At 46.0% G+C, this 22,064-nt stretch overlaps 2 protein-coding genes across 5 annotated transcripts in view; both read right to left on the reverse strand.

Moving 5' to 3' along the window:
• Window positions 1-441: 441 nt before the first annotated feature.
• On the reverse strand, window positions 442-18,960 carry TARS2 (threonyl-tRNA synthetase 2, mitochondrial). Of its 4 annotated transcripts, none has more exons than XM_016191879.2 (18): window positions 18,638-18,959; window positions 18,146-18,342; window positions 17,664-17,787; window positions 16,762-16,886; window positions 15,088-15,205; window positions 14,916-14,980; window positions 14,597-14,675; window positions 12,297-12,443; window positions 12,013-12,111; window positions 10,569-10,786; window positions 9,514-9,676; window positions 9,153-9,290; window positions 8,667-8,744; window positions 3,461-3,561; window positions 3,095-3,196; window positions 2,869-2,941; window positions 2,318-2,432; window positions 442-815 (listed from the first exon to the last, which is right to left on the reverse strand). In XM_016191879.2, the coding sequence occupies exons 1-18, from the start codon at window positions 18,794-18,796 to the stop codon at window positions 667-669; spliced, it is 2,250 nt and encodes a 749-aa protein (XP_016047365.1). In that variant the 5' UTR covers window positions 18,797-18,959; the 3' UTR covers window positions 442-666. The 4 variants fall into 4 exon arrangements, with proteins under 4 accessions (XP_016047365.1, XP_007531615.2, XP_060057733.1 ...); XM_007531553.3 differs by having other exon boundaries at window positions 18,647-18,958; XM_060201750.1 differs by lacking the exon at window positions 12,297-12,443 and having other exon boundaries at window positions 18,638-18,960.
• Window positions 18,961-19,398: 438 nt separating this feature from the next.
• The window catches only part of RPRD2 (regulation of nuclear pre-mRNA domain containing 2), a 75,444-nt gene continuing 72,778 nt past the window's right edge, over window positions 19,399-22,064 (reverse strand). The window contains exon 12 of the mRNA XM_060201757.1: window positions 19,399-19,944. Within this exon, the coding sequence (XP_060057740.1) occupies window positions 19,800-19,944 (145 nt within the window). The 3' untranslated portion in view covers window positions 19,399-19,799. The remainder of the gene's footprint in view (window positions 19,945-22,064) is intronic.

A 22,064-nucleotide genomic window follows, 5' to 3' on the forward strand; every position in this document is an offset into this window, starting at 1 on the left:
TGCTTCCTGCCATGACTCAGTCCCAGCAGCTCCTCCTCTGGCAGCCACTCCTCCTCAACTCACCCTGAGTCCTCCTGACAGGATTGAGAAGAATGGGGTTGAAGGGAGGAGAGCAGTCTCATGACCCCAGGACAAACTGATTGAGAATCACAGCGTGAGACTTGTTTGAAACCTTGCTTGTGCCTCCGTTTTTCCATTTGTTTGCTGCCTTCTATAGAGGCAGAATGTGGCAACCTGCTGAATTGGGGCAGGGGAGTGAAGGGCACTGAGTTCCACAGGAGTTGACAGTGGGAAGGAGGACAGCTATCCCGGGGAGTTTCTCACCCGCAAGAGGCCTCAGCCATCGCTTTTCAATTCTCCCAAACCCCTGGGGAAAAAAAAGAGGGAGACAGATTTCCATCACCTGCCACCCCCTTGGGAGTCGAAAATGAAGACACAAACTCAGGAACTTAAAAGTTTATTATTTTCAGTTTCTCTCTCCTCACATCCAAATAGCTGCAGCCTCCCCCAGACGAGATCCCTCCACAGGAGTGCAAATCCACACTTTCACAAGAGTTCTGAGGGTTTTATAGGATTCCATTATCTGTCAGTAAAGAATATGGGTCTCCTACATTCAGGGTGGTCTACTGGCTCCTGCAGGTCTCTAGTATATTCATACATAAAGGTTCAGAAAAGTTCTTCAGCATTTGGGATCCGAGAGGCCTGGAGTTCCAGCAGACGCTGCACAGCCTCTGCCAGATCCCGCTCCCCAAGCCGACAATTATCTCGGGTGCGAACGTTCACTGTTCTCTTTTTTTGCTCTTTCTGGCCAACCACTGCAGGAAAAGGAGAGGTAAGAGAATCTCAGGCCCATTTATTTAACCTTTTGCTGTGCAGAAATTCAAGTGAGACCTCAATCATTAGGAAGGCTGAGACCAGGGTTGAGATATGGTTCACGGCAGGGGTATATTTATAGCCCTCTCTTGCTTCCCCAGTCTTTACTCATCCTGAGGAGATAACAGAATGTTCCAGCCATTCCTCTCCCAGCTTTATCACATCCAGCCAGGAGCCCAGGGTAAGGAGAGTTAGGGTTGGCATGAGAAAGACAGACTACGGGCAGAGAGGAGCTGCATGTGTGGACTATGAGAACAGAGGAGACACAGGAGAAGATGTGGTTGAGGGGTTCCTGTTCCAACTTTCTTTATTTTTTTTTAAATATTTATTTATTTCCTTTTGTTGCCCTTGTTTTATTGCTGTAGTTATTGTTGTTGTTGTCATTGCTGTCATTGTTGTTGGATAGGACAGAGAGAAATGGAGAAAGGAGGGGAAGACAGAGAGGGGGAGAGAAAGATAGACACCTGCAGACCTGCTTCACCACCTGTGAAGCGACTCCCCTGCAGGTGGGGAGCCGGGGGCTCAAACCGGGATCCTTATGCTGGTCCTTGCGCTTTGCGCCACCTGCGCTTAACCCACTGCGCTACCGCCCGACTCCCTCCAACTTTCTTTTCTCGTTTTCAGGGTCATTGCAGAGACTCCATGCCAGCATTACAAATCCACTGCTCCATCCCCCCCCCCCCATTTTATTTGCTAGGACAGAGAGAAAGTGAGAGGGGAGGGGGACATAGAAAGAGAGAGAGAGTGGTCTGGGAGTTTGAACCCAAGTCCACCAAAGAACTCAGCTCTGGCTTTATAGTGGTTGTGAGATTGAATCTGGGACTTTCAACAGAGCACTGGACCTTAGAAAATGGAAAAAAGCAGCAAGGTCGAGCTAGGCTTTTCTCCCAGAGCCTTTCTCCCCATCCCATAGGGTTGACTCCATCCAGGTCTAGAGTAAACAAAGTAAACTAATTAATGCCCTTGTTAACCCTTCCTGTCCCTTTCTCTCTAATGCTACCTTGGCCAATTACCCTAACATAATTAAGAGCTAGGGTGGAGGTTAGGGATGGGGTCAGAAGACAACTGTTCTGAGGATCAGAGATGACTGTCTGGGGGATGAAGAAACTTGGGGCTTAGATGGCTTAGGTATCTTAAACTCTAACTCCTGCCCAGCTCAGGTATGAGCCTCAATTATTCCAAATATGCTGATGACCTAGCACATCATGTGCAAGAAAAGAATATGGAGAGCAGGTTGGGGAAAAGAATATAGGGTTCCCCTCCCTTTTAGATTTTATTTATTTATTTAATAAGAGAGAAAGAGAACCAGAGCGTCATTCCGGCACATGGCTGTCAGGGGTCAAACAGGACCTTATGCTTGACAGTCCAACACTTTATCTACTACATCACCTCCTGGACTATTGAGTGTAGGGGTCTGAGGGCATCTGTGGACACTATCACTTACCAAACTGAAAATTGTAGTGGGCGAGCTGGGCCTGGCGGACTCTGCGGCTGAGGGTCAGTCCTGTGTCGGCATCCAGATCACCTACCAGTCCTGCGGCCTTCAGGTTTTGTTGTACCTGGCCCAAGGGTTAGTGACAAGAACTTCATGTAATGACAGGCTGAGGAGCTAGGACATCCGAGTCTTCCTCATCCTTTGATGAACGAGGTCCCCGTTCATCCTTTACTGCCCCCTTGCCCATCCCCCTGCAAATCTACCTGACCAGCTGCTCAGCTCTGGAATTATCTATATCCTTACTTCTCTCAAGATGGAAAAAATAAAGCCAACATTCTTGAGCCCCCATTTGTGCAAGTGTTCTATTGTTAGCATGTATGTAGTGGCTTAGATTCCACATGTGTCATTTCTTAGATGTGGAATTTCCAGAACACACGCCAGAAGCTGTCCACACCTGATTTCTCCAGTGCTATGTTCCTGTGGCCTCTTCAGACCCACTGCTCAGCCCTGGATGCCCTTGGAATCCTGCATCCACCCGTCCTTACCCCTAGGTTCCTCACCTCCTTGGCATACTCCTCTTGCCTCGGCCCCACAGGAATGACTACTACCTGGAATGGGGACAGCCACAGAGGCCTGAGTGGGAGGGAACAGAGAACACATTATCTATCCTGGTGCCACAGAGGCAGGTATGAAAGGGAGACAAAAGCTGGAACCTGAGGGGCAGGGTCTGGTGTGTGCGCTCTGTGGCTGGAGGGCAGCACAGAACACAAGGGCCGGAGGTCTCACCATTTTCCTCCACAGCTTTCTGCCAGCACACCCAGCATCCTTTCCACGGAACCCAGTACTGCTCGATGAATGAGGACTGGACGATCCATGGCCCCCGCCTGCCTTAGGAGGGAGGAGGGGAGAGGAGGCAGATGGAATGGAGGGAAAGTCACAAACTACACACCCTATCTTCAAATAACCTGAGTAGAAAGGGTAGGGTGATTTTTTTTTTTCCACCAGAGAACTTCTCAGCTCTGATTTATAGTGGTTATGAGATTGAACCTGGGACTTCAGATCCTCAGGCATGAAAATCTTTTGTATAACCTTTATGCTATTTCCCATCCCCCTCCACCCAAGGATTAAAAGGAAAAAGGGTAAGGTCTATACCCCTTGTACTGCAGGTCAAATCTCAGAGGCAGTTGGAAGTCAAGCTGGATTGTCCCACACTGGTGGGGTCGGCCCAGGGCATCGTGGAGGTGCACATCAATCTGCAGGGGATAGGCAGGGCAAGGTGGGAGACATGAGAGTCAGAACCAGTGTCCTCTATCATCTGTGTCCTTACACCCCAGCCTGTGTCTGAAGCTGTTCTGAGACAGCCATGGTAACGTCTTCTGCTGCACTCACAGGGAAACTCTGGCAGTGGTGCTCAGGAGCTCCTGTTCACTGAATCACGGCGCTACGATATTACAGATGTCAGCATTCATGTGAGTGACCCAACCGCACCCTGGTCTCTCAATTCCTCAAGCTCATCACCCAGAGACCTCTCCCACACCCACACTGTAGTTCCACCTCAGCATATATCTCTTAGAATAGCTGTGCTTCTGGGAGTTGGGCTGTAGTGCAGCAGTTAAGCGCAGGTGGCGCAAAGTTCAAGGACCGGCTCCCCACCTGCAGGGGCGTCACTTCACAAGTGGTGAAGCAGGTCTGCAGATGTCTCTTGTCTTTCTCTCCCCTTCTCTGTCTTCCCCTCCTCTCTCCATTTCTCTCTGTCCTATCCAATAATGAAGACATCAATAACAACAATAATAATAACTACAACAATAAAAAAGGGCAACAAAAAGTGAAAAATGAATAAATAAATATTTTTTTAAAAGTCTTAAAAAAGAAAGAAAGAAAGAAAGAATAGAATAGCCGTGCTTCTGACACAGTCCACCAGGCAGCCTGCTCCTCTTGGTTCTCCAGACCTGACAATTACTCCCATAAATGGCTTTTCGATCTCTGGACCCTTTACCCACTCCTTTATGTGCCTCACTCACAGGCTCTCACATCTCTGCCTCTTTCTTCACAAGTCTATATCCACTCTCCCTGTTTTTTTTTTTTTTTCTGTCACATCCATGTGGGTGGCACCCATATGCCACTCTAGGCTTCTACCTCCTTGGTCCTGCAGAACTGCTCAGGGCTGTTTAATGTGCCTCATATTAAACAGATGCAAAATCAAAGGTGTCCTGAACCTCAGCAGGACCCTGCTCGGCCAGCAATCCTGCATTGCCCTGATTGGCTCTGGGTCCCATTTAAAAAGATTTTCAGGGGTCAGGCAGTAGCGCAGCAGGTTAAGCGCACGTGGCACAAAGCCCAAGGATTGGAATAAGGATCCCGGTTCGAGCCCCTGGCTCCCCACCTGCAGGGGAATCGCTTCACAGGCGGTGAAGCAGGTCTGCAGGTGTCTCTTTCTCTCCTCCTCTCTGTCTTCCCTCCTCTCTCCATTTCTCTCTGTCCTATCCAACAATGAACGACATCAACAACAGTAATAACCACAATAAGGCTACAACAAGGGCAACAAAAGGGGGAAAAAATGGCCTCCAGGAGCAGTGGATTCATGGTGCAGGCACTGAGCCCCAGCAATAACCCTGGAGGCAAAAAAAAAAAAAAAAGATTTTCAAGTTTTCTTCTCTGTCTTCACATCTCCGTCAGCACTCCTCTATGTCATGCTCACTTCAGCAAGCGATCCTGACTCCTGTCTCGCAGGGAATTTAGATCACTGATGCTATGAGAAGGGAACATGTCTCAATCTGCCACTGTGCCTGTGTATTTGCATACATCTACTGCCTGCCTCTAGACAATGGCGGAGGCTGCTCCATCCATGTCCATGGAGAGTTTGCAATCACACTCCTGCGCTTCCCACACCCAGGGAACTTCCCTATATCAGAATCCCTTCTAGCGGCCTGGGAGTGGTGCAGAGGATGAAGCAATGAACTCTTAAGCATGAGGTCCTGAGTCTAATCACTGCTGTTGCATATTCTGGAGTGATGCTCTCTCTGGCTTGTTCGCTCTCTCTGGTTTGTTCTCTCTCTCTCTCTCTCTCTCTCTCTCTCTCTCTTTCTCTCATTAAAAATAAGTCTATGAGAGAGAGAAAGAAAACTATCTACAACTTCAATATCCCCTTACCCAAACAGCTCCTTCTCATCAAAGCATGTAAATATCCCTGAGTGTGTTATTTCTTTCCTTTCTTTCTTTAAATTTTTATTATCTTTATTTATTTATTGGATAGAGACAGCCAGAAACCAAGAGGGAAGGGGGTGGTAGAGAAGGAGAGAGACAAAGAGACACCTGCAACACTGCTTATAAAGCTTTCCTCCTGCAGGTGTGGACCAGGGGCTTGAACTTGGGTGCTTATGCACTGTTAACATGTGCACTCAACCTAGTGTGCCACCTCCTGGCCCCCACCCCTTTTAAATATTTTTAAAAATTTATTATTAGATAGAGATAGAGAAATTGAGACAGGGTAGAGGAGATAGAGAGGGAGAAAGACAAAGAGACACCTGCAGCCCTACTTCACCACTCATGAAGCTTTCCCCTGTAGGTTTGGAACCAGGGGCTTGTGCACTGTAATGTATTTTATTTATTTTTTTTTTAATATTTTTAAAATAAATCTTTTTTTTAAATATTATTTATTTTTACTTATTTTCCCTTTTGTTGCCCTTGTTATTCTATTGTTGTTGTAGATGATGTCATTGTTGTTAGCTAGAACAGAGAGAAATCAAGAGAGAAGGGGAAGACAGAGACAGGGAAAGAAAGACACCTGCAGACCTGCTTTACCGCCTGTGAAGTGACACCCCTCCAGGTGGGGAGCCGGGGGCTCGAACCTGGATTCTTTTTTTTTTTTTTTATTCCCTTTTGTTGCCCTTGTTGAAGTTATTATTGTTCCTGTTATTTATGTCATTATTGTTGGACAGGACAGAGAGAAATGGAGAGAGGAGAAAAGACAGAGGGGGAGAGAAAGATAAGACACCTGCAGACCTGCTTCACCACCTGTGAAGCAACTCCCCTGCAGGTGGGGGCGCCTGGGGTCTTGAACCGAGATCCTTATGCTGGTCCTTGCACTTTGCCACACTACTATGTGACTCCTGAACCTTGATTCTTATGCTGGTTCTTGCACTTTGCACCACGTGCACTTAACCCACTGTGCTACCGCCCGACCCCCTGTAATGTGAGTACTTAACCAGATACACCACCTGGCCCCTGAGTATGTCATTTCTTAATATATATTTTTTTTCTGTCTTTTAAAAAAGTTTTGTGGGGCAGGGGTAAATAGTATAATGGTTATGCAAAGAGATTCTCATGCCTGAGGCTCTAGAGTCCCAGGTTCATCCCCTGCACCACCATAAACAGGAGCTGAGCAGAGCTCTGGTAAAAAAGAAAAAAAAATTGCACACTAGGTTAAAAAAGTTTTGTTTTTTTATTTCAAAAAAGATAGAGCGACTGAAAAAGAGAGGGGGAAACTGGGCTGTGGCGCAGTGGATTAAGCACATATGGAGGAAAGCGCACGGACTGGCATCAGAATTCCGGTTCGAGCCCCCGGCTCCCCACCTGCAGAGGAGTCGCTTCACAGGCGGTGAAGCAGGTCTGCAGGTGTCTTTCTCTCCCCCTCTGCCTTCCCCTCCTCTTTCCATTTCTCTCTGTCCTCTCCAACAACAACAACGACAGCAATAACAACAACGATGATAAACAAGGGCAACAAAAAGGAAAAAAATAAAAATGATAAAAGTTTCTAAAAAAAAAAAGTATATTAAGAAAAAAAAGAAAAGAAAAGAAAAGAAAAAAAGAGAGAGGACAGAGCAGCATATGTGGTACTGGGGATCAGACTCGGGACCTCAGGCTTGTGAATCCAGAGTTGTACTGCTACGACACCTCCCAGGCTGCCTGAATATGTCTTTTCATCAGAGCATGTGCATGCATGTGTTGTGTGTATGTGTGTGTTGCTGGGGAATCACTCAGGACCTTTTACATGCACTACAGTCCCAGCCAGAACCAATTTGCTCTGCCTGGGTCCCTTCAGCTATTCTTCCTTGTCTTTATAAGAATTAATCTTCTTGAGTGATTTTTTTTTAAAAAGATTTTATTTCTTTATTAATGAGAAAAGAGAAGAGAAAGAACCAGACATCACTCTGGTACATATGCTGCTGGGGATTGAACTCAGGACTTCAGGCTTGAGAGTCCAATGCTTTATCCACTGTGCCACCTCCTGGACCACTTCTTGAGTTATGCCCATTCATTCACTTCTGACTCTACCCTTAGGTGCCCCAAATGGTTTTATTAAACCATGCACTTTTCAATTCATTTTCCTGACTTCCTCTTCTCCCAAAGAGTCACATACAGTGTTTTTTGTTTGTTTGTTTGTTTGTTTGTTTGTCTTCATTTGTTTTGCCTCCAGGGTTATAGCTGGGGCTTGGAGCTGGCACCATGAATCCACTGCTCCTGGCAGCCATTTCCATCTTATCGGATAGGACAGAAATTGAGAGAGATGGGGAGATAAAGAGGGAAAGAGAAAGATAGACACCTGCAGACTTGCTTCATTGCTTGTGAAGTGGCCCCCCTGCAAGTAGGGAGCCAGGAGCTCAAACCCAGATCCCTGCGTAGGTCCTTGTGCTTACTACTATATGCTCTTTACAGGGTGCACCACTGCCTGGCCCCTCATACAACATAACTTCGTATATATTAATTATTTAATAAAACAAGGGAAACAAAGGCCTGAGAGGTCGGCACTGGACTTAAAAGCTTGATGTTCCAAGTTCAATTCCTAGCACCCCACAACCAGAGTGATGTTCTGGTGTTCCGTCCCTTCCTCTCTCCCTATCTTATGTTAATAATTAAGTGGAATCTTTTAAGTATGTATTAAAATATAATATAGGGGTTGGGTGGTAGCACAGTGGGTTAAGCACACGTGGCGTGAAGCACAAGGACTGGCATAAGGATCCTGGTTCGAGCACCTGGCTCCCCACCTGCAAGGAAGTCATTTCACAAGCGGTGAAGCAGGTCTGCAGGTGTCTATCTTTCTCTCCCCTCTCTGTCTTCCCCTCTTCTTTCTATTTCTCTCAGTCCTATCCAACAACGACGACATCAACAACAATAACTACAGTAACAATAAAACAAGGGCAACAAAAGGGAAAATAAATAATAAAAAAAATTAAAACCTTTTTTTTTTTTTAACCAGAGCACAGCTCAGCTTTGGTTTATGGTGGTGCGGGGATTAAACCTGGGACTTTGGAGCCTCAGGCATAAGAGTCTGTTTGCATAACAAGAGTCTGTGTGCATAACCATTGTGCTATCTACCCCTACCCTATAAACTAAACTCTTATCAGAGTCCTCAACTTACCTTAGGCCCATAGAAGGCACCATCTCCAGGGCTGAGTTTCCAGGGTTCTCCAAATTCTTCCAGGGCCTGTTGAAGGACCTTTCAAGGAATGGGATGAGAAGAATATGTTACCTTATTATTTTTTTTTTTTTCCTGCTTGTGAGGACTTACACTGAACCTGCTTGGATAATCCAGGATACTAGCTCCTCCACCTGTTAGTTTTGTTTTTTTTTAATTTTTTTTTTAATTTAAGAAAGGATTAATTAACAAAACCATAGGGTAGGAGGGGTACAACTCCACACAATTCCCACCGCCCAATCTCCATATCCCACCCCCTCCCCAGTAGCTTTCCCATTCTCTTATTTACCTTATATTTTATGACAAAAATGTCCTTCTAGCCACCAACAACCTTCTAAGCACATGCCTCTGCTAAGGGCTTGATTCCTACCAGACCTCTCTCAGTAAGAGAGTGATTTACCTGCCTCTGCTGTTTGACTACCTGCTCACCTGCTCAGCCTGGTCCCAAAGGTGGGGCTCTCCCAGGAAGCCAGGTGGCCGAGTGGATAATGCCAAGTGGAAGGAGAAGCCAAGAACACTGTAGACAGAGCGGAGGAAATCAAGACAGCCGCGGATCTCTACTTCCAACTGGAGTAAAGAAATAAAGGGGAGTGAGACCTGTGCTAGCTGGGACTCTGGGATGCAGATCATGGGGGGGGGGGGGGGTTTGTAGAGAAAAGGCAAAACAGAGGCAAGTGAGGGCTAGAATGTACCCAAGTCAAAATAGATAAAGAGGGCTTGTGAAGGCTAGGGCTGTTGGCAGTTCACAGGAAACATGAAGATAGCTGGGAAATGCTCTGGGGGGCGTCACCTGGTCTGATGTGCAGAAGATGTGAGCGTCATCTTGCTGGAAGCACCGTAACCGGGTTAGTCCCCCAAGACTGCCAGAGGCCTCTGCCCGGTGTAGGGCCCCAAAGTCAGCCAGTCGCAGGGGCAACTCTCGCCAGGATCTGGGCCGGTGGGCGAACATCAGGCTAAGGTTGGGGTGGGAGGGGTCAGGACCACAGGGACAGCAAGTCCCTTGCTCCTGTTCCTCTGCCCAGTCTGCTGGCTTCCTTCCTTGGTGCTATCACACACGCCTTTGCCAGCCCTGACATGCCCTCCCACTGCCAGGTTCAAATGCAGATTTCTCAAGAACAACAATACTGTGTCACTTTCCATGCCACTGTTCTCTGACACTGAGTTGAAACAGGAATCTTAGAGGGTGTACATGTATGAACAACTGTACTATAAACCACTAACTAAAGTACATTAAAAGGAAGGGAGGGGGGAGTCGGGCGGTAGCGCAGCAGGTTAAGTGCAGGTGGCGCAAAGTGCAAGGACTAACATAAGGATCTCAGTTCCAGCCCCCTGCTCTCCACCTGCAGGTGAGTCACTTCACAAGTGGTGAAGGAGGTCTGTAGATGTCTATCTTTCTCTCCCCTTCTCTTTCTTCCCCTCCTCTCTCCATTTCTCTCTGGCCTATCCAACAACGTTGACAACAGTAATAACTACAACAATAAAACTAGGGAAACAAAAGGGAATAAATATTTAAAAGAAAAAAACGAGGGCAATAAAAGGGAATAAATAAATAAATATTAAAAAAAAGAAAAAAGGGAGGGAGGGAGGGGAGTCTTAGACACATCAACTTCAAATCCAGGTTACACGTGAGAAAACTGAAGTTTCCATAGTGTAGCAGTTATCACGTTCGCCTCACACGAGGAAACTGAGGCTTAGGTAAGTTTGTTTTCCCATTCACCTGGTTGGCTAGAGGACTGATTTTGAGACTCAAACCAGGTGTCCCAGTACTTTGTATTGTTTCCTACTTAGCAACCCAGCTGCCCACCCCAGCCCACAGAAGTCCCAGTCTCCTGAATCGTGGCTCACCAGTGCGCAGGGCAGTTCATGGGTTTGAGGGCGAGCATGTCTGCAGGCCTGGTGGCTGAGTGGTCATGCTGGGAACAGGTGGGCCTACCATGGCCTGAGGGATGCAGGGCAAACATGTCTTCCTGATAGTGTGCCCAGTGCCCTGACTGTTCCCAGAGTTTTGTAGAGAACAAAGTGGGGGTCTTCACTTCTGAGAAGCCACGGCGGGTGTACTCAGCCTGGAAAGGAGGACACAGACTTGGGAGATCACAGTGGCTGGGGGGAGAGGAGGCAGGGGACAGCGTGTGATTCTCCTGGGCCCCACAGGTTGTGGGGGATCACAGGCACCACCTATTATGTACTCACCACCTTCCCTGTGCTCCTCTGCTATGGACCGCACACATCCAATTCCTTATGTCGCTGGCATTTTACAAATTTATGATGTGGGCTGGTGAAATAGTTCTCTTGCATAATGTGCTTCAGTACTGTGAAGTGTGTATGACTCTCCTTTTTAAAAATATTTATTTATTTATTCCCTTTTTTTGTTGCCCTTGTTTTTTTATTGTTGTAGTTATTGATGTCGTCGTTGTTGGATAGGACAGAGAGAAATGGAGAAAGGACGGGAAGAGAGACAGGGAGAAAAAGACAGATACCTGCAGACCTGTTTCACCACCTGTGAAGTAACTCCCCTGCAGGTGGGGAGCCGGGGGCTCGAACCGGGATCCTTACACCGGTCCTTGGGATTTGCGCCACCTGCGCTTAACCGATGTGCTACAGCTCAACTCCCTAAATTTTTTTTTTATATTTATTTATTAATGAGAGGGAGAGGAGAGAGAGAAAGAACCAGACATCACTCCAGTACATGTGCTGCCAGGGACTGAATTCAGGACCTCATGCTTGAGAGACCAATATTTTATCCACTGCGCCACCTCCCGGACCACTCTCTCCTTCTAGCTAAAAGAAAGTTTATGTTGTTTATAGTCTCCCCACCCCACCCCCTTTTTTTTCCCACCAAAGTTTCTCTGGGGTTTTGCACCTGCAGAATTCTACTGGTCTGGCAAACTCTCTTATTTTAAGAGATTTATCTTTATTTATTAGAGAGGAGAGAACCAGAGGCACCATTCTGGCACATGTGATAATGTTTAAGAATGTGTTTGAGAGTCCAACATTTTATTTACTGTGTCACCTCCTGGGTGTGTGTGCATGTGTGTGGTGTGGTGTCTTCTTAAGAGGGTGAGATGGGGAGGGACACCACAGTACTGCTTCAACACTTTCCAAACTTCCCCTTTGCAAGGTTCTCCCACACGATGGCCAGAGGCTCAACCCAGGTTCATGTGCATGGTATAGTATGCATTTTATAGGCTGAGCTATCTCCCAGACCCTAATCCCTGTCTTAATGCTTGGTTTCTTCTAGACCCTCAATCCCTCCCAGATATTCCTTCCCCAGGTGATGGGTCCCCCTTACCCTAATAAAAGACACCAGTGCATTATACACCCTTGTCCCTCGAGGCAGGAAGAAACAGCTCCCAGGACTCAGTTCATGGAAGAAAAAGAGCTCCTGTTCCTGGGGTCAGGATGGCAACAGTCATCTCAGGGGGGTGGTAGGGACTTTGGAATACAGAAGAAAGAACTGACAGAGCTATTCAAGTCTACTGAGTTTTGAATTTGCTCCCAATTTCATGATTAAGGGACCTTCCTCTCTCTCCACCCACCATGACACCCCTTGCTCTCTTGCCCCAATCTCTGTACCTTCCCAATGCGGCGGTGGTCACGTAGTACTGCTTCCTCTCTCTGTTTTTCCCAGGCCCTCAGGCCCTCTGCTGTGGGGAAGGAAATACCTGACACTCTCTGCAGTGACTCCTTAGTACCTGAAGACTGCAGGACCGATGACGAGTTCTGTCAAGGGCACAGGAAGTCAAAGGGAAGAGTCAAGACATCCAGCCCCTCTTTTGACTTGATGTGAGGCTCTTACCGGAAGCAGCACAGGATGCTGCTTGACAGCAATCCCACTCCATCCCACTCATCACTTCCTACCACCACCATTGACATGAGGTGATTCCACCACTTGCAACTTACTTCCCCCCAACCCAGAGAGAGGGCAAGAGACAGACAGAGGAAAGATACCACAGCATGGCTCCACTGCTTGTGAAGCTTCACTTTTGGATGATGCTCCCCAGTGGTGGCTAGGGACTCACACTCAGGCCCTTAAGTATGGCTACTCTATGGGGTAAGCTACCTCCTAGTCCCATGTTCTTCTTTTTCTTTCTTCTTTTTTTAAAAATTATCTTTATTTATTGGATAAAACAGTCAGAAATTGAGAGGGTAGGGAGAGGTAGAGAAGGAGAAAGAAAGAGAGACATCTGTAGCCCTGCTTCACCACTTGCAAAGCTTTCCCCCTGCAGGTGGGGATCAGGCGCTTGAACCTGGGTCCTTGTGCATTGCAACATGTGCACTCAACCAGGTGTGCCACCTCCTGGTCCCTCTTTCTTTTTCTTTTTTAATATGTATTTGGATATACGGAGAGGAATTGAAAGGAGAAAGAGGGAGAAAAAGGGGTGGGGCAGTGGCGCACCTGGTTAAGTGCATACAGTACAAAGCACAATGACCTGTGCAAACATCCCAGTTTGAGACCCTAGTTCCCCACAAGTGTGTGTGTGACTTCACAAGCAGTGAAGCAGGTCTGCAGGTGTCTATCTTTCTCTCTCCCTCCCTATATTCCTTCCCCTCCCCTCTCAATTTCTCTCTATCCTATCCAATAAAATGAGAAGAATAAAATGGCCACCAGGAGCAGTGGATTCATCATGCCAGCACCGAGCCCCAGCAATAACCCTGGAGGCAAAAAAAAGGTGTGTGTGTGGGGGAAGACAGATACCTGCAGTCTTACTTCACCAGTCATGGAGCTTTCCCCCTGTGGGTAGGGATCAGGGGCTTGAACCTGGGTTCTAACACACTGTAATGTTGCTTTTCTTTTCTTAAGAATTTATTTATTTGTGGTCTGAGAGGTGGCGCAGTGAAAAGGCTTTGGACTCTCAAGCATGAGGTCCTGAGTTCGATCCCCGGCAGCACACGTGCCAGAGTGATGTCTGGTTCTTTCTCTCTCCACCTATCTTTCTCATGAATAAATTCTTTAAAAAAAAAAAAGTACATGTGCTGCTGGGGATTGAACTCAGGACTTCATAGTTGAGAATCCAATGCTTTATCCACTGCGCCACCTCCCGGACCACACACACTGTAATGTTTGCACTTAACGAGGGGCACCACTGCTTGGCCCCCAGCTCCTATTTCTTTTAACTTTTCTGGAACTTGTCTTCTGTGCTAGCTGGTTTTATCTCTAATATATCTTGGAGATAAATATATTTATATTACCAAGGCATGAATGGCCATGTTTTAAGAAATATACGGACAGGTGTAGATAGCATAATGGTTATGCAATGAGACTCTCAGCCTGAGACTCTAAAGTCCCAGGTTCAATCCCCCACACCACCATAAGCAAGAGCTGAGTAGTGCTCTGGTAAAGCACTACCCATGCCTGTGTATAGAAAATAATAAAATAAAATAACATAAGCTTTATAAAAAATATCCAAGATGTGCATATTAATCAAATCCCTACAAATGTATAACATGAGGTAGCAAAATTTATGAAAGGCAAACTATATAACTAATAAGGGCTCACTTAATAGGTGGAGAAAATCGCCCTTGACTTATGTATTCCTGAGCCCCTAAATGGTGTTCCGCACCCCCCTGTAGTCAGCAGCCTTCCCTACAGAACTGTCTGGCCTGTTCAAACCCACCCTCTCCATCTCTTGATATTGGATTGCAGAATCTGAATTGGCTTCTGGCCCTTGGCATGATGTCCAGAATCTACCGTCAGACTAGGAATTTCTAGAAGGCAGATACTAGTCATCTTTCTCCTGGGTTCTCTCCACAGTCCCTTAGCTATGACAATAGAGAAGAGACTAAGAGAGAACCTTCTGTCTACCCCCACTCCCCCTCCCCTACCACTGCAGTGAAGCCAGGGGTTTCAACCTAACCCTGCCCACACCACTGACCGCCAGCAGTTTCAGTCCTCCAATTTGCCCAGTGTGCCGAAGGTGGGGGCCTCGGCAAAGATCAACCAACATGCCACACCTGGAAGAAAGAAGGGGTGAATCAGTGGCTTCCAAATTTATGAGAGTCTAGTTTTCTCTCTCATGGCCTTTAACTGACAAAGTAAATAACCATTCTATACACAGGCATGAGAGATAAAAATCATTTACTGCCCACGTTTCTCTTCTCTTGAGCAACATACAATATCTTCCTTCATCTCCTCTCTGCCCCACTTTGGTGCATCCTTGCCTCTCTCTTTCCCTCAGTTTCAACAACACTCACCCATACACTATGGCTGTTGGACCTGTCACTTTCTCTTCAATCAGGTGAAGCTTAAAAGGGTTATCCTGAAAGAAAGGAAGACTGAAGTTAAGTCTTTATTTCCATAGAGATGTCCTAAGAGAGAGCCTCCATGCCTCTGGATCTTTCTCATAAACCTGTGTGTCTCTACCACCTTAAAGAGTTGGCGAAGCTGATCCCGGGAAGCTTCTAGTCTCCTGAAAGGTTGAGTAGAAGCTACAAGTTCTTGGCAGATTTGTTCCAAAACAGGCATCTCTGAGCTGTGGACTGTTCTGGAAAGATGAAATTTGGTTAGCTTGTATCACCTGGATGACACACATACCTGCTGAATAAGGGGTAAAAGTCTAACCATAATAATAATAATCTAGGGTTATTGGTAAAGGTAGGCAAGCTAAAGAGAAACATAAATAGGAGATCAGATATGAATTCTATAGCTGGAACAAAAGCTCTATGTGAAATTGAAAATTGAATGTAGGCAATCTGGATGGATACAAAATCAGAGCAATAGTAACGAGGAATGAAGAAAGTGAAGAACTCATCAAGACTAGAAAAGGTTAAATTTCAAGCAGAATTAGAAGAGGAAGGAAAGATGGTACCACTGTCACAGCCGAAGACTGCAGAAACCCTCCCCTCAGCTTTTTCCTTCAAATCAAACATGTGCAAGGTCCCAGAAAAGGGCCACAGAAACTACTCCAGTAAAAAGGTTACAGACATGGTATACAATGAACCAAGTCTACTGAGCTAATGGTTGAATGGTGACTATAGTTGATAACTCTGTAGGACATAACTGAAATTTGCTAAGATAGCAGATCTTGAGCATTTTCACCTCCTCAAAAGTGAGGTGATATGTTATAATTAACTCAGTTGTGGGAATGTTTTCATGATGTGTGCATATACGCTTATATTTACATTTTTCTTTTCTCTCCTTTTTTAAATTTTTAAAAATATTTATTTATTTATTCCCTTTTGTTGCCCTAATGTTTTGTTGTAGTTAATTGTTGTTGTTATTGGTGTCGTCACTGTTAGACAGGACAGAGAGAAATGGAGAGGGGAGGGGAAGACAGAGAGGGGAGAGAAAGACAGACACCTGCAAACCTGCTTCACCGCCTGTGAAGTGACCCCCCTGCAGGTGGGGAGCCAGGGGCTCGAACCGGGATCCTTAAGCCGGTCCTTGAGCTTTGCCACCTGCGCTTAACCCACTACGCTACCACCCAACTTTCTCTCCTTTTTTAAAGATGGGGGGGGGGGATAGATAGCATAATAGTTGTGCAAAGAGACTTTTATGCCTGCGGCTCCAAAGTCCCAGATTCAAGCCCCCCCCCAAACCTTGAGTAGTGCTCTGGTAAAAAAGAGAGCGAGAGAGAGAAAGAGGAGGGGAGGAGCAGCCACCACTGGGGGGGGGGTATGTGGAGGTAGGGAGAAAGGGACACAGCAGTTTCCTTCAGTGAGGTAGGCCTGGGCTCAAGCCTGGGTCATGCACATGGCAAAGTAACACACTATTCCAGTGAACTATTCCACTGGCCCATATAAGCTTAATTTTCTCAAAGGGTTTTACTATTTACTATTGCTCTGTTTATTTATCTTCAAGAATGAGAGAGACAGAACACTACTCAGCTATGGTACATGGTGGTGCTAGGGGCTGAGCATAGCATTCCCAGGGCATCAAGCATGTAATTCCAGTGCAGTACTGTTTTTCCTGATTCATGTTTTACATTTTAAATGTATTACAGCTTAGTCAAATGTACCTCAACAAAGGTGAAAAACTAAATAAAAAAGAAACTTTTCTAAGAAACTACCACTAAGTCACTCTCCTCCTTATACTACTCACCGTTCCTTTCCCAGGAAGAAGTCATGGTAGAAGCCACAATCTGTACTTGGACCCCTGCAGAGAATAGCACCCAGGAGCTGTTCAGCTGCTGCCCCCAGGACATGGGTGCTAGAGTGCCAGAAGACCTGGGTTCACAAAATCAAAGTTCATGAGTTCATAACCTTCTCCTTCAGAAATGCACATGGCACAAAGCACAAGGACTGGCACAAGAACCCTGGTGAAGCAGGTCTGCAGGTGTCTATCTTTCTTCTCCCTCTGTCTTCCCCTTTCGATTTCTCTCTGTCCTGTCCAACAACATTGACAGCAATAACAATAACAACAATAAATAACAAGGGCCACAAAAGGGAAAAAAATAGCCTCCAGGAACAGTGTATCTGGAGTACAGGCACCAAACTACAGCAATAACCCTGGAGGCAAAAAAAAAAAAATTACTATTTTATCCGTTTTTCTATTTTTTATTTTATTTAATGAGAGAAGTACAGAGAGAGGCTGAGAGACCCCGAGACCAGAGCACTGCTTAGTTCTGGCTTATGGCAGTGCTGAGGACTGAACCTGAGACCTCAGAGCCTCAGGCATGAAAGTCTTTTGTACCACCATTATGCTATTTCCCCAGCCCTATCCATCTTTTTCAACATGTTATCTTTGCCTTTCATCAGTACAAATTATGTCTGCTTGACAGACCTAGGCTAAGCAGAAGCATTCACCAGGCACAGGCAAAACAGCTCACTTGGATAATGTGCTGCTTCTCATGTCTATCAGAAATCTCCAGCTTAGCCAGAACTAGCCAAAACAAGAATTGTGTGGTAGGTCTTTCTCCCAATTGCAAATGGAGAAACTGAAGCATTAGCAATGGTATCTCTTAATTTAGTAGCCACAGTATTCCTAATAAGGAAGAGACTTACCGCTTTTCCCTCTGCGCAATCAAATGTCAGAAATTTGAGTTCACAGTCTGTCTCTAAAGGCCGCTCCAGATCATAAAGCTCTCCGTTCACTTGAGCCACCACTGCAGTTTCTGCCAGTGTTGAACTTCAGCAGCAGAAGGTGGAGATAAAGAAACAAACAGGGTTATAAATCATGGAGGAAGAAGTATCTTTTCCTGATTAATAGAAGGGCTGAGATTTTGCTTCTCAGACAGGAAGGCAGAGTGAAAGGCCACAGCATGGAAACTCCCTTGCTTCCTTCAATGCGGTGGGGGCCAAGCAGTGCATTATCTGAGTAAGTTACTTCACTGGCCAAGGGCTGAGATTCTGAAAATACAGATAAAAACCAAATTCTCAGGAGAGGCTATTTCATGAGGGTATGGCTTGAAACAGTTTTCTACTCAAATATACAGGAATTAGAGGCAGGAGGATAATCTTGGCTGGTCTAAGAGTGGGTTTGGTACCTGATTTGTTGGGCCAGATGGTAAGGGGTTGTGTTCCACGCCACAGCATCCACTTTCTGTCCTCCAGGAAGTGATACCCAAAGAGTCCGGTGTTCTTTCTGTGCCTTGCTTGCTAATTTCTTTGCCTGAGCATCCCATAGTGCCTCAAAAAGGCCAAGACGCTCCACCAACCAGTGTGGAGGGGTGGGCACAGCTGCCTGAAGGTAAAGACATCAGCAAGTAGCACAGGCCCTTTCATTCATTCTTGGGGTTGGTGGTAGAGTTTAAGTGACTGGTCCTGGTCCTGGTCCCTGGTCTTGAGGAGGAAGGGTTAAAACATGGCCCTGGACCAGGTGTCCTGTCCTACCACTACCAGCCCCCCCCCCCCATACCCAGGCTATTAATAGCTTGAGGGTCTGTGCCCAAGTAGCAGGGTCTGCGGACTCAGGGCGGGGCAGAGCGTCACCCAGGGGGAAGCCTCCACCTCCCACGCGGCTCTCACATTCCTGGTACCTGACGCACCGTGTGTAGCCCGCAGGCTCGTAACCCCGGGAGCCAGAGTCGGAGCCGGAGCCATCTCTGACACAACCCCATGTTCCTCCAGACCCGGTCGCACATGATCACACATCCGCAAACAAATGACCGCCACTTCCCCTTAGCCAGGTTCCTCATTGGCTCCTTCCCAACAACATCCGCATCCACTGGCTTCGACAACTGCCACTCCGGTCTGGCGCCACCTCCAGGAAATCTAAGGAGCCAGGAGCCGGTCCCCACACAACACAAGCCGCTGTGCGGATAGTTCCGATTGGCGGGAAGACTTAACCTGAGACACGAGCCGGCAGTTATAACTCTCAGTTGCAGTGAGGCATCCTGTGACAGAAGATAATAGCAGAACTCCTAGGAGTGAGAGGAAGAAAACTGGCCGACTAGCCATTCCCTTTAAACCATAAATTTTCTTTCACGTAGGCAAGCAGTCTTTGGAACCAAGACAGACTGTCTTAACTCGTGGATCTGCCGCTTACTGTGTAATTCTGAGCAAGTCATTTCATTTCTTCTAAGCTCAATTTTTCTCACCTGTAAAATGGCAACAACAGTAGCATCACTCCCAGTGGTTATGGGCAATTTGATGAGAATCATCGAAAACACTGCTGCATCGAATTGCACAAGGCACACACGAATCTGACAACTTGAGAGCTGGAACGCACTTCTTGGAGTCCCTCCAAACTTACGGTGCTTAACAGGAGCCTTAGGCAAACGCTAGAAGAAGAACAGGAGCCTTAGAGATCTTTTCGGCTTTTGGTGAGAAATGTAAGGCCAGAGAAGGTGAAAGGTGATTTTAAGTCCAACAGTTATGTGCAGGTGCTGGATTCAGCTGGATTCGGAATACAATTCCTGTATGCCCAGTACACTGCCTCGTCATTTCAGAGTAGGTGTCTCGTTCTGGAATTGCTGATTCTCTGCACAAGAATCATTTTAGCATTCAGCTTACTTCCCCCTCATCTCTTCCCTCTCCCTACTATATCTGACATATTGTATTTGGTTTACATGGTCAAATCTGTATAAAGGAAGAAGAGTCTTGGGAGCAGCTGTGGGGCTCTCAGTGATTCCCATTAGTCCCCTCACCTGGGGGTGGGGATGGTTACAGTTGGTTCTCAAGCTTCCAGTGGTGATGGAATCAAAGATTATGGAGGAAGAACTGTGAGGGAAAGCTGTTTAATCTAGGTATCCCGAAGCCAGCAGTTCTGTCTGGGCAAGGCAGCAGTTGATCTGAGTCATCGGCACCATGAGGATCCTGGCTCCATCTTCTGCTGTCAGACACCCTGAAATTAAAGGGGAGAAAGAAAAAAGAAATGGGCAAGACTGTGAAAATTTTCTTATACATGTAGTTGGGGAAAGTAATAAAAACTTAAATGGCATTCACAAAATGTGTCTCCAAGTTGCAGTTTTTTCCCATGACTCTTGAGTCAGAAAGGACTGGGGAGTCTTATACTTTAAGTAACAACACTGTAGGTGCTGGGTTATTTTTTTTTTAAAAAGTTAGTTATGACAGCTTCCCACTTATCCCACAAATATTTACTGCTGCTGACTGCAATGTACTGAGGTGATGCTGACCAACCAACAGCTACACCAACACCTAGGTAACTTGTACTGCAGTGGGGGAAGGAAGGAATGGCAAGAATTACTCTCTCTTGCAGCAAGTTAACAATAACAGGCTAGTTCAGGCCAAATCACTATCTCCCACAACTTCAAATTTGTGACTAGTATGTCTCAAACTTGGGGACTGAAACCCACCTTGTCTGCCTAGGAAGTATCTACTTCTAAAACTACTCTTAATCTTCTAGACAAAAAATTACTGAATACCTACCACATGTCAACTGCCATGCCTTCATGATCACATCTAATTTGATTAGTTGCTGTTCTTATATTTCCTCTAAACATGAAATAGACCCAGAAGTCAAACCTCAGTCCACCTGACTCCAAAGTCTGTGTCATGCTATGTCATGTGGACTCTTAGGGACCAGATTACTCACAATGTACCATATTTGGTGGCACCACTGATTTTCTCCAAGGTACTCTACTTGGAGATTGCTTGGGGCCAAAAACGTCTTTAATATAAGGTGGACAGGAGGGTCCAATAGTCAAGAAAAGTGTCATGTCATGGTTTCTTTATCAGACAGGTTAGATAAAGGAAGTGTTTAGGAAATTGTTAGATTTCACAGAAATAGAGGGGAAGGGATGAATAGAGGGTATCCTAGAGATTTAGTTATTCCTCTGCTTTACTCCATTTTCAGGATATTTTAACTAAAACTTTAGCTGAGAAGGTATTGCTTTTATCACCCTGATCTGCATGTAAGAATATCCTTCAGGGGCTGAGGGTAGATAGCATAATGGTTATGCAAAGAGACCCTCATGCCTGAGGTTCCAAAGTCCCAAGTTCATCACCACCACCACCATAAGAGCTGAATAGTGCCCTGGTAGGAAAATATATATATTATATATATAATAATTATATATATATATATAATTATCCTTCAGGGCTGGGGAGCTAGCTCAGGCTGTTAAGAGTACCAGCTGGTATGACTCCAGAGGCCACAGGTTCAATACCCTGGCACTACCTCATGTCAGATCTGAGTAGTGCTCAGGTCTTCTTATTCTTCTAAGTCTTAAAAGAAAAACATGCCTTCTATTGAAGGTATAATTTATTTCCCCTATCATCAGGATCAAGCCTATCTCCATACGTGTCTTAACTATTAGAAGCGCCACCTCCCCCCCACAACTTCTCTGCACTTTAGAAAATATTGAAGTGGGGTGTGTGTGTGTGTGTAGAAAACACAATGGTCTCTCATGCCTTAGGTTCCAAAGTCCCAGGCTCAATTCCCCACACTAAGCCAGAGCTGAGTAGTACTCTGATACATACATACATAATATATATATATATATATATATATATATATATATGTATGTATGTTTAGGTCATTGCCACCAAGTACCTTCATCTCTCAATTTATTTTCATAAGAGGAGACCAGAGCACTGGGTATATGGTGGTTCTAGGGAACAAATCTAGCACCTCTAGGGTCTCAGGAATTAAAAGTCTGGTGCATTACTACTTCACTTTCTCCCCAAATCTCCATCACCAAATGCTTTTTAAATCACAGAGGTAGCTAGTCAAGTGGCTAAAGTTGAAGTGTGAAGTTTAGGTTTATTATTTTTTAACCAGAGCACTAATCAGCTCTGGATTATGGTGGCATGGGGAATTGAATCTGTGGCTTTGGAGCCTCATGCATGAGTCTTTTTGCATAACCATTATGCTATCCCCCCCAATTTAGGTTTATTTTTTTAAAAAAGTATTAGATGGGGAGTCGGGCGGTAGCGCAGCGGGTTAAGCGCAGGTGGCACAAAAGCACAAGGACCGGCTAAGGGTCCGGGTTCGAGCCCCCA

Source organism: Erinaceus europaeus, chromosome 11, assembly GCF_950295315.1.
Source record: "Erinaceus europaeus chromosome 11, mEriEur2.1, whole genome shotgun sequence".
NCBI classification, from domain to species: Eukaryota; Metazoa; Chordata; class Mammalia; order Eulipotyphla; family Erinaceidae; genus Erinaceus; species Erinaceus europaeus.

Coding starts and splice junctions, on each gene's coding strand:
- TARS2 (XM_016191879.2), bottom strand. CDS start 18,796: ATGAGGAACCTGGCTAAGGGGAAGTGGCGGTCATTTGTTTGCGGATGT. Junction 10,787..12,012: donor CACTGGTGTCTTTTATTAGG/GTAAGGGGGACC, acceptor CCTCCTTTCCAG/GCTGAGTACACCCGCCGTGG. Junction 3,562..8,666: donor GTGCCTTCTATGGGCCTAAG/GTAAGTTGAGGA, acceptor TATCCCCTGCAG/ATTGATGTGCACCTCCACGA.